Source organism: Salvelinus namaycush, chromosome 27, assembly GCF_016432855.1.
Source record: "Salvelinus namaycush isolate Seneca chromosome 27, SaNama_1.0, whole genome shotgun sequence".
Classification (NCBI taxonomy): Eukaryota; Metazoa; Chordata; class Actinopteri; order Salmoniformes; family Salmonidae; genus Salvelinus; species Salvelinus namaycush.
The window spans coordinates 7,230,460-7,246,038 of NC_052333.1; the positions used below are offsets into that span (position 1 = coordinate 7,230,460).

General features: G+C 44.4%; 1 protein-coding gene across 1 annotated transcript in view; it reads left to right on the forward strand.

Annotated features, from left to right (window-relative positions):
• Positions 1–15,579, forward strand: part of LOC120022010 (CUB and sushi domain-containing protein 3-like) — an 803,421-nt gene that overhangs the window by 758,729 nt on the left and 29,113 nt on the right. Inside the window, exons 61-62 of the mRNA XM_038965812.1 lie at positions 2,062–2,235; positions 11,989–12,062. Coding sequence (XP_038821740.1) covers positions 2,062–2,235; positions 11,989–12,062 — 248 coding nt within the window. The remainder of the gene's footprint in view (positions 1–2,061; positions 2,236–11,988; positions 12,063–15,579) is intronic.

The window sequence follows — 15,579 nt, forward strand, 5'->3', positions numbered from 1 at the left end:
CTCAGTGTTTAGTTTACCTACTTGTCACTTAGCCGTACCCTTTCTGTCCATCTCCATATGACAGAGAGAGTGAGTGAGGAACAGAGGGGGTAATCTGCCCATAATTATTGAGTTCTTAACTGCCTGCCCGAGTGGGTCATCAGGCAGAGCTTCAAACGTGATCGGGCGGAAAGACGGAAGGGTGGAGGGGGTGAAGGGGAGGAGGGGGTGAAGGGGAGGAGGAGGAGGTGGAGGGGGTGAAGGGGAGGAGGAGGAGGTGGAGGGGGTGAAGGGGAGGAGGAGGAGGTGGAGGGGGTGAAGGGGAGGAGGAGGTGGAGGGGGTGAAGGTGGAGGGGGTGAAGGGGAGGAGGAGGTGGAAGGGGTGAAGGGGGTGAAGGGGAGGAGGAGGTGAAGGGGGTGAAGGGGAGGAGGAGGGGGTGAAGGGGAAGAGGAGGTTGAGGGGGTGAAGGGGAGAAGGAGGTGGAGGGGAGAAGGAGGTGGAGGGGGTGAAGGGGAGAAGGAGGTGGAGGGGGTGAAGGGGAGAAGGAGGTGGAGGGGGTGAAGGGGAGGAGGAGGTGGAGGGGGTGAAGGGGAGGAGGAGGTGGAGGGGGTGAAGGGGAGGAGGAGGTGGAGGGGGTGAAGGGGAGGAGGAGGAGGAGGTGGAGGGGGTGAAGGGGAGGAGGAGGTGGAGGGGGTGAAGGGGAGGAGGAGGAGGTGGAGGGGGTGACGGGGAGGGGGTGGAGGGGAGGAGGAGGTGGAGGGGTGAAGGGGAGGAGGAGGTGGAGGGGGTGAAGAGGAGGAGGTGGAAGGGGTGAAGGGGGTGAAGGGGAGGAGGAGGTGAAGGGGGTGAAGGGGAGGAGGAGGTGGAGGGGGTGAAGGGGAAGAGGAGGTTGAGGGGAAGAGGAGTTGGAGGGGGTGAGGGGGAGGAGGAGGTGGAGGGGGTGAGGAGGTGGAGGGGGTGAAGGGGAGGAGGAGGTGAAGGGGGTGAAGGGAGGAGGAGGTGAAGGGGGTGAAGGGAGGAGGAGGTGGAGGGGGTGAAGGGGAGGAGGAGGTGGAGGGGGTGAAGGGAGGAGGAGGTGGAGGGGGTGAAGGGGAAGAGGAGGTTGAGGGGAAGAGGAGTTGGAGGAGGTGAGGGGGAGGAGGGGGTGGAGGGGGTGAAGGGGAGGAGGAGGTGAAGGGGGTGAAGGGAGGAGGAGGTGGAGGGGGGAGCAGGTTAAAAGGTCCACAAGGTACAGTAGTTCTAAGTCCTCACCCTTCAGAACACTGAAGCATGTATAGCAGCAGCAGAGGCTACAGAAACTTTGGCTCCAATGGGAATGAACTAAAGATTGGCTGCCTGTGACTTTGTAATCTTGCAGGCAGCACACTTCTTTTTGTTCTTCTTCTTCTTATCTTCTTCTCTCTCTCTCTACGTCTCTCTTCTCTGCTCTCTCTGCTCTCTCAACCACTCGCTCTGTTCTCTACTCGCTCTTCCTCTCTTTTTTTATATCTTGACAGCGTATCTATTATTCATCAAGAAAAAGTCAAGTTTGTAGTCCTCCTAGTTCCCAGACAGTAAGAGAGGGAGTCTTGTTTGGCACATTTATAATGTATCGGCGGAGTGTGAAGGCCACATCTATTATTGATTCTTCCTGGACAGACCAAGTGTTTGCTGGACAGCCACTGATGGTCAGTGCTCAATGACCGCTTTGAGCCCTTTGAGGGACGATGTCATTCATGTTAGTCTGGTCTGTAAAACTCTGTCTTCTCCTCCACTAGTGCCTGCCAGGATCACAGATACAACAATATACTGTGTCAGAAATTCAATCTAACCCTCACTGGGGCAAAAACTGGCTAACATTGCTCTTGTGTATTTCTGGAATGTTCATTTCGATCTGTAAGGATCACAGAGAGATACTGTGGCAGGAGGAGTTCAATGACATGGATCCTGTGTGTTTTTTGTTGTTTCTGATTCGATCTGGTCAGATTTCTCACTCTCTTCAATAAAATCCGCACTGGGGGGAAAACACAGTAACATTGTTCCTGTGTGGGGGTTTTTCATGCTCATTTTGATCTGCTCTTCTTGCTCTGCTGTTGTTGTAGCCAAGTTCTGTGGGGACCCTGGTGTGCCTGCCTATGGCTCCAGAGAGGGCCTCAGCTTCATCTATCAGTCAGAGGTGTCGTTCAGCTGTAGCGCCCCCTATATCCCGGTGGGCTCCACTACACGCTTGTGCCAGGCCGACGGCTCCTGGAGCGGGTTCCAGCCTTGCTGTATAGGTAAGCATCTACTCTGTGTGTGTGTGTGTGTGTGTGTGCGCGTGTGTGCGTGCGTGCGTGCGTGCGTGCGTGCGTGCGTGCGTGCGTGCGTGCGTGCGTGCGTGCGTGCGCTTCTCTTTATTCCTGGGGAGTTCGTCTCTAACATCTTTCCAGCGTTATTTGCCTTAAAGCACAGCTTGTAGTATTTAATAACGTCAAACAACAATGTCCTCCCTCTGACACAAAGGCTATACCCAGGCCACCCTACTTATACCAAGGATGCGTCTCAAATGGAACTTCCTTTACCCTATATAGTGCACTACTTTTGACCAGAGCCCTATGGGCCCAGATCAAACATAGTGCACTATATGGGTGCCAATTTGATACACTGCACAAACCTTGACACATCTCTTATTGATGAGATCATTCCAGAAAAGGCAGGGTCATTCCTTTTAAAGGGAGAGCACATATCACAGGAGAAGAGCCCAGATATGAAATGGCTGTAGGGGGATTCAGTTCCATCAGGGGAACACGTTAGTGACATTCTCCTGGCCCTAGCCTTCAGAGCTGGCTGGTATCATTGTCTAGCTAGACAGAAGTTTCTATTTTCAGTGATGGAACGTACGACATTCTTTTCATGAAGAGTAAGGAATTTGGGAGACTGAACAAACGCACCAAAAATAGGACACAACAAACTCAAACTTGTTTGCATTGTTTTTAACTTTGCTAGATGGACATGTCAACTCAATATAGTTGTTTTAACTACCTGCTAAGAGTGATTTGGTGTTTTTTTTTATATTCTACAAGTTTAGCCCCCAATTCCTTTGTTAAAGCTACAAGCCTGGGAAAACCGAAGAGCACCTTGTCATATCAACTGTTATTACTGTCCCAGAGCATATAGATTCTATACTGTTATTACTGTCCCAGACCATATAGATTCTATACTGTTATTACTGTCCCAGAGCATATAGATTCTATACTGTTATTACTGTCCCAGAGCATATAGATTCTATACTGTTATTACTGTCCCAGAGCATATAGATTCTATACTGTTATTACTGTCCCAGAGCATATAGATTCTATACTGTTATTACTGTCCCAGAGCATATAGATTCTATATTATTATTACTATCCCAGAGCATATAGATTCTATACTGTTATTACTGTCCCAGAGCATATAGATTCTATACTGTTATTACTGTCCCAGAGCATATAGATTCTATACTGTTATTACTATCCCAGAGCATAAAGATTCTATACTGTTATTACTGTCCCAGAGCATATAGATTCTATACTGTTATTACTGTCCCAGTGCATATAGATTCTATACTGTTATTACTGTCCCAGACCATATAGATTCTATACTGTTATTACTGTCCCAGAGCATAAAGATTCTATACTGTTATTACTGTCCCAGAGCATATAAATTCTATACTGTTATTACTGTCCCAGAGCATATAGATTCTATACTGTTATTACTGTCCCAGAGCATATAGATTCTATATTATTATTACTATCCCAGAGCATATAGATTCTATACTGTTATTACTGTCCCAGAGCATATAGATTCTATACTGTTATTACTGTCCCAGTGCATATAGATTCTATACTGTTATTACTGTCCCAGACCATATAGATTCTATACTGTTATTACTGTCCCAGAGCATATAGATTCTATACTGTTATTACTGTCCCAGAGCATATAGATTCTATACTGTTATTACTGTCCCAGAGCATATAGATTCTATACTGTTATTACTGTCCCAGAGCATATAGATTCTATACTGTTATTACTATCCCAGAGCATATAGATTCTATACTGTTATTACTGTCCCAGACCATATAGATTCTATACTGTTATTACTGTCCCAGAGCATATAGATTCTATACTGTTATTACTGTCCCAGTGCATATAGATTCTATACTGTTATTACTGTCCCAGACCATATAGATTCTATACTGTTATTACTGTCCCAGAGCATATAGATTCTATACTGTTATTACTGTCCCAGAGCATATAGATTCTATACTGTTATTACTGTCCCAGACCATATAGATTCTATACTGTTATTACTGTCCCAGAGCATATAGATTCTATACTGTTATTACTGTCCCAGAGCATATAGATTCTATACTGTTATTACTGTCCCAGAGCATATAGATTCTATACTGTTATTACTGTCCCAGAGCATATAGATTCTATATTATTATTACTGTCCCAGAGCATATAGATTCTATACTGTTATTACTATCCCAGAGCATATAGATTCTATACTGTTATTACTGTCCCAGAGCATATAGATTCTATACTGTTATTACTGTCCCAGAGCATATAGATTCTATACTGTTATTACTGTCCCAGAGCATATAGATTCTATACTGTTATTACTGTCCCAGGGCATATAGATTCTATATTATTATTACTATCCCAGAGCATATAGATTCTATACTGTTATTACTGTCCCAGAGCATATAGATTCTATACTGTTATTACTGTCCCAGAGCATATAGATTCTATACTGTTATTACTGTCCCAGAGCATATAGATTCTATACTGTTATTACTGTCCCAGAGCATATAGATTCTATACTGTTATTACTGTCCCAGAGCATATAGATTCTATACTGTTATTACTGTCCCAGAGCATATAGATTCTATATTATTATTAATATCCCAGAGCATATAGATTCTATATTATTATTACTATCCCAGAGCATATAGATTCTATATTATTATTACTATCCCAGAGCATATAGATTCTATACTGTTATTACTGTCCCAGAGCATATAGATTCTATACTGTTATTACTGTCCCAGAGCATATAGATTCTATACTGTTATTACTGTCCCAGAGCATAAAGATTCTATACTGTTATTACTGTCCCAGAGCATAAAGATTCTATACTGTTATTACTGTCCCAGAGCATATAGATTCTATACTGTTATTACTGTCCCAGAGCATATAGATTCTATACTGTTATTACTGTCCCAGAGCATATAGATTCTATACTGTTATTACTGTCCCAGAGCATATAGATTCTATACTGTTATTACTATCCCAGAGCATAAAGATTCTATACTGTTATTACTGTCCCAGAGCATATAGATTCTATACTGTTATTACTGTCCCAGTGCATATAGATTCTATACTGTTATTACTGTCCCAGACCATATAGATTCTATACTGTTATTACTATCCCAGAGGATATAGATTCTATACTTCTGCTTTCACCTTAATTAGTGCTTATTGTCTGGTCTGGAAAACCAGGGTTATACTGCACATGAGTCTGTCTTCCTAAAGAGTCTGGGATTGCGTCCCAAACGGCACCCTATTCTGTATGGGCCCTGGTCAAAAGTAGTGCACTACTTCTGGCCAAAATCTATCCAGGTGAGATGAGCTCTTTTTTTTGTATGGAGGTCTATGAGAGTGTTGAATTACGTGAGGTTTATTTGATCTAATTGAAGTTAGGCTGTTAGAAATGTAGTGATACGTGGATGCATTCCGGCAAGGTGTATCTGCCCTCTCATTCGCTAGAATGGTCCCACCTGATCTCGCCTATCTTCAATCATGTATTTCCATTGTTAGAGCAGCCACTCAGCTATCTTCTCAATATAATAGATCATCTTTGACTATATAGAGAATGGGGTGCCATTAATATAATAGATCATCTTTGACTATAGAGAGAATAGGGTGCTATTAATATAATAGATAATCTTTGACTATAGAGAGAATAGGGTGCCATTTGTGACAGAACCTGGCAGTACAGTAGCTGGTTAAATAATTCAACACTTAACGCAGAGAAATAACCAGTAGGGGTTTGAACATCTCCTAACGCAGAGAAATAACCAGTAGGGATTTGAACATCTCCTAACGCAGAGAAATAACCAGTAGGGATTTGAACATCTACTAACGCAGAGAAATAACCAGTAGGGGTTTGAACATCTACTAACGCAGAGAAATAACCAGTAGGGGTTTGAACATCTACTAACGCAGAGAAATAACCAGTAGGGGTTTGAACATCTCCTAACGCAGAGAAATAACCAGTAGGGGTTTGAACATCTCCTAACGCAGAGAAATAACCAGTAGGGGTTTGAACATCTCCTAACGCAGAGAAATAACCAGTAGGGGTTTGAACATCTACTAACGCAGAGAAATAACCAGTAGGGGTTTGAACATCTCCTAACGCAGAGAAATAACCAGTAGGGGTTTGAACATCTCCTGACGCAGAGAAATAACCAGTAGGGGTTTGAACATCTCCTGACGCAGAGAAATAACCAGTAGGGGTTTTAGCATCTCCTGACGCAGAGAAATAACCAGTAGGGGTTTGAACATCTCCTGACGCAGAGAAATAACCAGTAGGGGTTTGAACATCTCCTGACGCAGAGAAATAACCAGTAGGGATTTGAACATCTCCTAACGCAGAGAAATAACCAGTAGGGATTTGAACATCTACTAACGCAGAGAAATAACCAGTAGGGGTTTGAACATCTACTAACGCAGAGAAATAACCAGTAGGGATTTGAACATCTACTAACGCAGAGAAATAACCAGTAGGGGTTTGAACATCTCCTGACGCAGAGAAATAACCAGTAGGGATTTGAACATCTACTAACGCAGAGAAATAACCAGTAGGGGTTTGAACATCTCCTGACGCAGAGAAATAACCTTCTCAAAATATCTCAGATCCCTTTATAGTGAGAAAGGCAGCAGCATCCGTGTGATGACTCAGAGAGTTGTGGTGGGTATTGATCCACAGGCCTTTTTAAAGAACCAACCACACAATCTGGATAGATTTAGGGCCAGTTTCCCAGACACTTTTTTAGTCTAAGGGTAAATATGTAAGCTTATGTTCAATTGAAATTGTCAAATGGAATTTGTACCAAATGGCAGCTTATTCTGTATATACACTGAGTGTACAAAACATTAAGAACACCTGCTCTTTCCATGACATAAACTGACCAGGTGAATCCAGGTGAAAGCTATGATCCCTTATTGATGTCACTTGTTAAATCGACTTCAATCAGTGTAGATGGAAAGGAGGAGACAGGTTGAGGAAGGATTTTTAAGCCTTGAGACAATTGAGACATGGATTGTGTATGTGTGCCATTCAGAGGGTGAATAAGAAAGACAAAAGATTTAAGTGCCTTTGAACGGGGTATGGTAGTAGGTTCCAGGCACACCATTTGTGTCAAGAACTGCAATGATGCTGGGTTTTTCATGCTCAACAGTTTCCCGTGTGTATCAAGAATGGTCCACCACCCAAAGGACATCCAGCCAACTTGATACAACTGTGGGAAGCATTGGAGTCTATGGAATGCTTTAGACACCTTGTCGAGTCCATTCCCTGACGAATTGAGGCTGTTCTGAGGGAAAAAAGGGGGGGGGGGGGTGCAACTCAATATTAGGAAGGGGTTCTTACTGCTTTGTACACTCAGTGTAGTACATTTCATTTGACTAGAGCTCTATGGACCTTGGTCAAAAATAGTGCACCATATAAGGAATATGGTGCCATTTGGGACTCTGACGTAATCTGTGTCCGGAAAACCGGCCCCTAGGCTTCATAGTCACACATATACATACTGTATGTGTTTAATACCCTCCCTTTCCTGTCATCCAAACCTTACCTGCTGTCTACATATCTGTAAATATATATCTATTGTCTGTCAGCCTCCTGAATACTGACCTGGTTAAGCTCCAGGTCCCTGAAGGAGACATTCAATAGAACTCCTCACATCAATATGACTAAACGGTCTTAATTTCACTAATTGAATATTCAAGTCATTGGCACACTTGTCACTGGATTATTAGACCATTAGCAACAAGTCAATTGTTATCTATTTAAATACAATGGATAGTTCATTCAAATGATAAAATTACATATTGGTTTCCTTTCCCTCTAAGTAGTCTATGGACACGGTATGACAGAAATCCATGCTTTGGTTTAGTTTTCGTGCACTGTTTCCACATATTAACATTTTAGCATTTGTGGCACAAATGGAAATGTGCCAGAGAAACTCAACCAAGTCATGGATTGCTGTCATACCTTGTCCATAGACTGCTTACAGGGTAAGGCAACCGAAATGTCATTTTGTAATTTGTAAACTACAGTGCCTTCAGAAACTATTCATACCTCTTGACTTATTCCACATTTTGTTGTGTTGCAGCCTGAATTCAAAATGGATGAAATATTTTTTCTCACCCATCTACACACAATACTCCATAGTGACAAAGTGAAAAGATGTCTTTAGAAATTTTATTGAAAATTAAATACAGAAATATCTCATGTATTCACACCCCTGAGTATTCACACCCCTGGGTCAATACTTTGAAGCAGCTTTGGCTGCCATTGCAGCTGTGAGGCTTCCTTCTTTTCACTGTAAATTAGGTTAGTATTGTGGAATAATTACAATGTGTTTGATCCAGCCTCAGTTTTCTCCTATCACAGCCATTAAGCTCTGTTTTAAAGTCACCATTGGCCTCATGGTGAAATCCCTGAGATGTTTCCTTCCTCTCTGGCAACTGAGTTAGGAAGGACGCCTGTATCTTTGTAGTGACTGGGTGTTACATCCAAAGTGTAATTAATAACTTCACCAGGATATTCAGCGTCTACTTTTTTTTTTACCCATCTACCAATAGGTGCCCTTCTTTGCGATGCATTGGAAAATCTCCCTGGTCTTTGTGGTTGAATCGCTGTTTGAAGTTCACTGCTCGACTGAGGGACCTTACAGATAATTGTATATGTGGGGTAAAGAGATGAGGTAGTCATTCAAAAATCATGATAAACACTATTATTGCACACAGTGAGTCCATGCAACTTATTATGTGACTTCTTAAGCCAATGTTTAACTCCTGAACTTATATAGGCTTGCCATAACAAAAGGGTTGAATACTTATTGACGCAAGACAGTTCAGCTTTTAATGTTTTATTAATTTGTAAAAATGTAGAAAAGCATAATTCCACTTTGACATTATGGGGGTATTGTGTGTAGCCCAAGGACAAAACATCAATCAATCAATCAAATGTATTTATAAAGCCCTTTTTACATCAGCCGATGTCACAAAGTGCTATACAGAAACCCAGCCTAAAACCCCAAACAGCAAGCAATGCAGATGTAGAAGCACGATGGCTAGGAAAAACTCACTAAAAAGGCAGGAACCTAGGAAGAAACCTAGAGAAGAACCACGCTCTGAGGGGGTGGCCAGTCCTCTTCTGGCTCTATCGGGTAGAGATTATAACAGAACATGGCCAAGATGTTCAAACGTTCATAGATGACCAGCAGGGTCAAATAATAATAATCACAGTGGTAGTAGAGGGTGCAACAGGTCAGCACCTCAGGAGTAAATGTCAGTTGGCTTTTCATTGCCGATCATTCAGAGTTAGAGACAGCAGGTGCGGTAGAGAGAGAGAGTCGAAAACAGCAGGTCCGGGACAAGGTAGCACGTCCGGTGAACAGGTCAGGGTTCCATAGCCGCAGGAATAACAGTTGAAACTGAAGCAGCAGCACGACCAGGTGGACTGGGGACAGCAAGGAGTCATCGGGCCAGGTAGTCCTGTGGCATGGTCCTAGGGCTCAGGTCCTCCGAGAGAAAGAGAGCGAGAGAGAGAGAATTAGAGGAAGCATACTTAAATTCACACAGGATACCGGATAAGACAGGATAAATACTCCAGATATAACAGTCTGACCCTAGCCCCCCGACACATAAACGATTGCAGCATAGATACTGGAGGCTGAGACAGGAGGGGTCGGGAGACACTGTGGCCCCGTCCAACGATATCCCCAGACTGGGCCAGCCAGGCAGGATATAACCCCACCCACCTTGCCAAAGCACAGCCCCCACACCAGTAGAGGGATATCTTCAACCATCAACTTACTACCCTGAGACAAGGCTGAGTATAGCCCAAGAAAGATCTCCCCCACGGCACGAGCATCTACATTTAATCCATTTTAAATTCAGGCTGTAACACAACAAAATGTAGAATGAGTCAAATAATAGAGATGTGATTAATTGACGTGTCACAAAACAGGAACACTGAAAAATCCATGAGTTTCAATGATCAGATGTGATTGACCTATAGGGGAGTCATGCTGAAATGCGGTACATTTTGGGGCTGGCCTCCCGAGTGGCGCAGTGGTCTAAGGCACTGCATCGCAGTGCTAGCTGTGCCACTAGAGATTCTGGGTTCAAGTCCAGGCTCTGTTGCATGCCGGACGTGACCGGGAGACCCATTGGGCGGCGCACAATTGGCCCAGAGTTTGGCCGGCAGGGATGTCCTTGAACCATCGCGCACTAGCAGCTCCTGTGGCGGGCTGGGCGCAATGCACGCTGACACGGTTGCCAGGTGCACGGTGTTTCCTCCTGCACATTGGTGTGGATGGCTTCCGGGTTAAGTGGGCATTGTGTCAAGAAGCAGTGCGGCTTGGTTGGGTTGTGTTTCGGAGGACGCACGGCTCTCGACCTTCGCCTCTCCTGAGTCTGTACGGGAGTTGCAGCGATGAGACAAGACTGTAACTACCAATTGGATACCACGAAATTGGGGAGAAAACAGGGTAAAGAAAATGAAGAAAAAAATATAAAACATTTTTGGGCTAGTTTTAAGACTAGCTAATTAACTGATTTCAATAAGACATTGACAAAGGAGTCTCATATAATGTTACCACATCATTCAATGAAACACATATTGTTTGAGTACACATATCCACACAGACATGACAGGATAAATACTGTGTTCAGAAATATGTAGGGTAGTGTTCATGAAATGTCATATATTCCAAGACGGACCTCTCGGGATGATGAGAATTGCTTGGGATCAGATTTGCCTATTTCGAGTGTGTGTGGAGTGAATGGGGAGGTGCAGGGCGGGGCGTTATTAATATGTGTGTGTGACTGAGTCTGAGTGTTTGGGTCTGTAGAGAGGGGGGGGGGGGGGGGGGGTATGTATATGTCATTGAACCAAAATGAGGTATGTGCAGACAGGCCTTGTTTGACACAGACACAAACTACGGTTTTCCCTCCATCATGTTTAGTTCACACAAACATTTCCCCAGACTGCATTTCTGTTTGATTATGTTGTCATCCAGTAGAGGAGGAAGCTGCGATGGTGTAAGTTATGGCACGTTGCTGTGTGGGTTAACTAGGCTGGCTGTGGTGGTAGTGTGTGCTGCTGTCATTTTCTGAGGCTGCATTGAATCCAGGTCTATGCGTCAGGCCGAGGATGTCCTCTACATCCTAATGATGCTGCTTCCCTCCACACAGCCTCACAGCTGGGCCCGACGCTGCTGCACCGCTGCCGTAACACTGCCCCCTGCTGGGTCTTCTGCCTAGCCTATTAAAGACTATCTTGCTGTCTGGTTGTTATGTGACTACAGTGCCACTGCTGCACTTACGTAAACACACTCGGGAAGAATTTAATTTCTGAGCCACCTTCATAAGCACTCACGTATGCACACAAACACACACATAACTCAGTTGTAGGCTGGGTATCACTGCAGTAAGCTATGTTGAATCATTATGGGAACTATAGCTGTTTATGTGGCTGTGACTGTGTCCCAAATGCATCCCTTTTTAGTCCAAGACTTTTGACCAGAGTCCTATGGACACTGGTCAAACATAGTGCACTATAAAGGGAATAGGGTTCCATTTGTGAGGCAGACTGTAAGTCTCAAGTGCCTGCATAGGCTGGACCCCCAGCCAGTGATACTGTCTATAGGTATATAGTCTATAGGTCTCTAAGATACTGTTATACAAATGTTCCTTTCTTTTGTTCTCCTTAGAACCGACCCGTACTACCTGTGAGAACCCAGGGACACCTCGCTATGGTTCTCTGAACAGAACCTATGGCTTCAAGGTAAGGAGATAACGTCCCACACTCAAAATCATTGGTTACGTCCAAAATAGCATCATATTCCATATGTAGTGCACTACTTTTGACCAGGGGCCTCACCCTATTCCATATGTAGTGCACTACTTTTGACCAGGGGCCTCACACTATTCCATATGTAGTGCACTACTTTTGACCAGGGCCCTCACCCTATTCCATATGTAGTGCACTACTTTTGACCAGAGCCCAAAGGGACTATATTGGAATTTGGTTCCATTCGGGACTCTGCCATGACCATATGACACTCAGATTGCCTGCTGAAGATACTCTGTTAATGTACTGTCTGTGAATGTGTGGCGTAGGAAGTCCTGAAGTGTTAGCGATATTTCAAGGCTCTCATTCACACACTAAGCGCATGTGGTAAAAACATATACATATATATATATATATATATATATATATATATATATATATATATATATATATATATATATATATATATATATATATATATATATATATATATACTTTTTTTGTCTCATACTTTCTCGACAAGGCCTTGTTACACTGAAAATAAGAATTATAAATTGTGACTGAATGGCAAGATTGGTTTAGAGACAATGACAAAGTTACATTACGTACCTTTCTCATTGGGGCATTTTCCTTGGCTAATGATATGCAAATGAGGCAATGAATATGTTCATTACTTGTATGCAAATTCCCTCTGGCATTTGACTTCTTTAAATTTCAGATCTCTGCATGTAATGTCTGAGCAGAGACAATCATTACTGTGATGCTGATAGTGTCAATGACGATGATATCATGTCAATCATGGTCCCAAAAAATTAAATTTTAGCCATTTAGCAGTCACTCTTATCCAGAGTGACTTACAGTTAGTTAGTGCATTAATCTTTAGATAGCTAGGGGGGACAACCACATATCATCACTAAGCTAATTAAACACCTCCCTCTGCAACTGGATCCTGGACTTCCGAACAGGCCGCCCCGAGGTGGTGAGGATAGGCAACAACACATCTGCCACGATGACCCTCAACACGGGGGCCCCTCGGGGTGTGATTAGTCCCCTCCTGTACTCCCTGTTCACCCATTACGTTTGCAGATGACACGACGGTGGTAGGCCTTATCACTGATGATGATGAGACGGCCTACAGGGAGGAGGCCAGAGACCTGGCGGTGTGGTGCCAGGACAACAACCTCTCCCTCAACGTCAGCAAGACAAAGGATCTTGGACTACAGGAAACGGAGGGCCGAGCACACCCTCGTCCACAGGGCAGGTCAAGCGCTTCAAGTTCCTCGGTATCCACATCACTAAGGAATTATCATAGTCCACACACACCAACACAGTCGTGAAGAGGGTATGACCACACCTCTTCCCCCTCAGGAGGCTGAAAAGATTTGGCATGGGCAGTCAGATCCTCAAAACGTTTAACAGCTAAGCTCCCTGCCATCCAGGACCTCTATATACCAGGCGCTGCCAGAGGGAGGCCCTAAAAATTGTCAAAGACTCTAGCCACACAAGTCATAGACTGTTCTCTCTGCTACCGCACAGCAAGTGATACCGATGCACAAAGTTTTTGAACACTCTTTGAAGAGGTAGATGTTTTTGGAAGATGGGCATGGTCTCTGCTCTCCTAGCTTCAGGAGTGTGCGGAGGAGCGGGGTGATATGGTGAAACTTGGGAAGGTTGAACACCAGGCGAGCTGCAGCATTCTGGATAAGTAGCAGGGGTTTGATGGCACACGCGGAGAGCCCAGCCAACAGCGAGTTGCAGCACTCCAGACGGAAGATGACAAGTGCCTGGATTAGGACCTGCACCGCTTCCTTTGTGAAGTATGGTCATACTCTACGGATGTTTTAGAGCATGAACCTGCAGTCACTGCTTTGATGTTTGCAGAGAATGACAGGGGTGTTGTCCAGGTTCACGCCAAGGTTCTTTGCACTCTGGGATGGAGAGTCTTGGAGCGGGCAAGTCTTCCCCGGTAGGAAGAGCAGCTACGTCTTGTCAAGGTTGAGCTTGAGCCGACATCTAAGCAGAGATGCGTGTTGCCATTTGGGTGTCAGAAGGGGGGGAAGGAGAAAAGTAGTTGAGTGTCATCCACATAGCAATGTTAGGAGACACCATGTGAGGATATAATGGGGCCGAGTGACTTGGTGTAAAGAGAGAAGAGGAGAGGGCCTAGAACTAAGCCCTGAGGGACAACAGTAGTGAGAGTACGTGGTGCAGAAACAGATCCTCTCCACGTCACCTGGTAGGAGCAGCATACCATTTAGGATGCTATCCAAGAGTGTTCAGAGCCTGAGACTCCCAGTCCTGAGAGGATAGACAGGAGGATATGATGGTTCATGTGGCGAAGGCAGCAGATAGATCTATGAGGATGAGAACATTTTCGCTCAGCTGCCCGCAGCCCTGTTCTGTAAACTCTCAATGGGTCCCTCAGCCACGGAGCAGGAGGGGAGGGCCGAGCCGTCCAGGAGGAAAGGAGACAGTGAGAGTCAAAGGATGCGGAAAGGGAGGAGAATGGGGTCGAAGAGGCAGAATCAGGAGGGAGAAGAATTTAGCAGAAGGGAGAGATGATAGGATAGAAGGAGTAGTGAGGAGTAGTGGGAGAGAGAATGACGATTGCGATGGTGCATGACCCTCTGGGTAGCGTCTGAGTGGCTATGGTTGGAGGACAAGGAGACCTGGAGGGGGGTTGCAGTGAGATTAGTAGGCGAGCAACCTCTCGTAAAGATAAGGCCAAGCGTATGGCCTGCCTTGTGAGTGGGAAAGGACTGGGAAAAGGTGAGGTCAAAAGAGGCAAGAAGGGGAAGGAAAGATTTGGAAATAAATTAATTCAAGGCAGATGTCAGGAGGTTGAAGTCGCCAAGTACGAAGAACAGTGAGCCATCATCAGGAAATGAGCTTATCAAGGTATCAAGCTCATTGAGGAACTCTCCAAGGGCACCTGGTGGGCGATATATGACGCTAATGTTAAGCTTGAGTGGACAAGTGACAGTGATAACATGGGATTAAAATGAGGAGATGGACAGGTGAGAGAGGGAGAAAATAGAAAATCTCCACTTAAGAGAAATTAGTAGCCCTGTGCCACCACTGCGACGACCAGATGCTCTCAGACTATGAGAGAAAACGTAGTCAGATGGAGAGAGTAGCTGAAGAAGCAGTGTTCTCTGGGGTGGTCCATGTCCCCGTCAGGGCCAAAATGTCAAGGGACTGAAGGGTAGCATAGGGTGAGATGAACTCAGCATTCTTGACCACAGATCGGCAGTTTCAAACACTACTAGGAGCCTCATTTATAAATAATGCGTAGGCACAAATCTAAAAAATTATATTGCCACATGCGCCAAATACAACAGGTGTAGACCTTAGAGTGAAATGCTTACTTACAAGCCCTTAACCAACAATGCAGTTTTAAGAAAAAATGTGTGTTAAGTAAAAAATAGATAAGTAAAAAAAAATAACAGAAACATACATTTTCTAATAACAAATAACGCGAAAAAACACACACAATAGCACAATTGGTTAG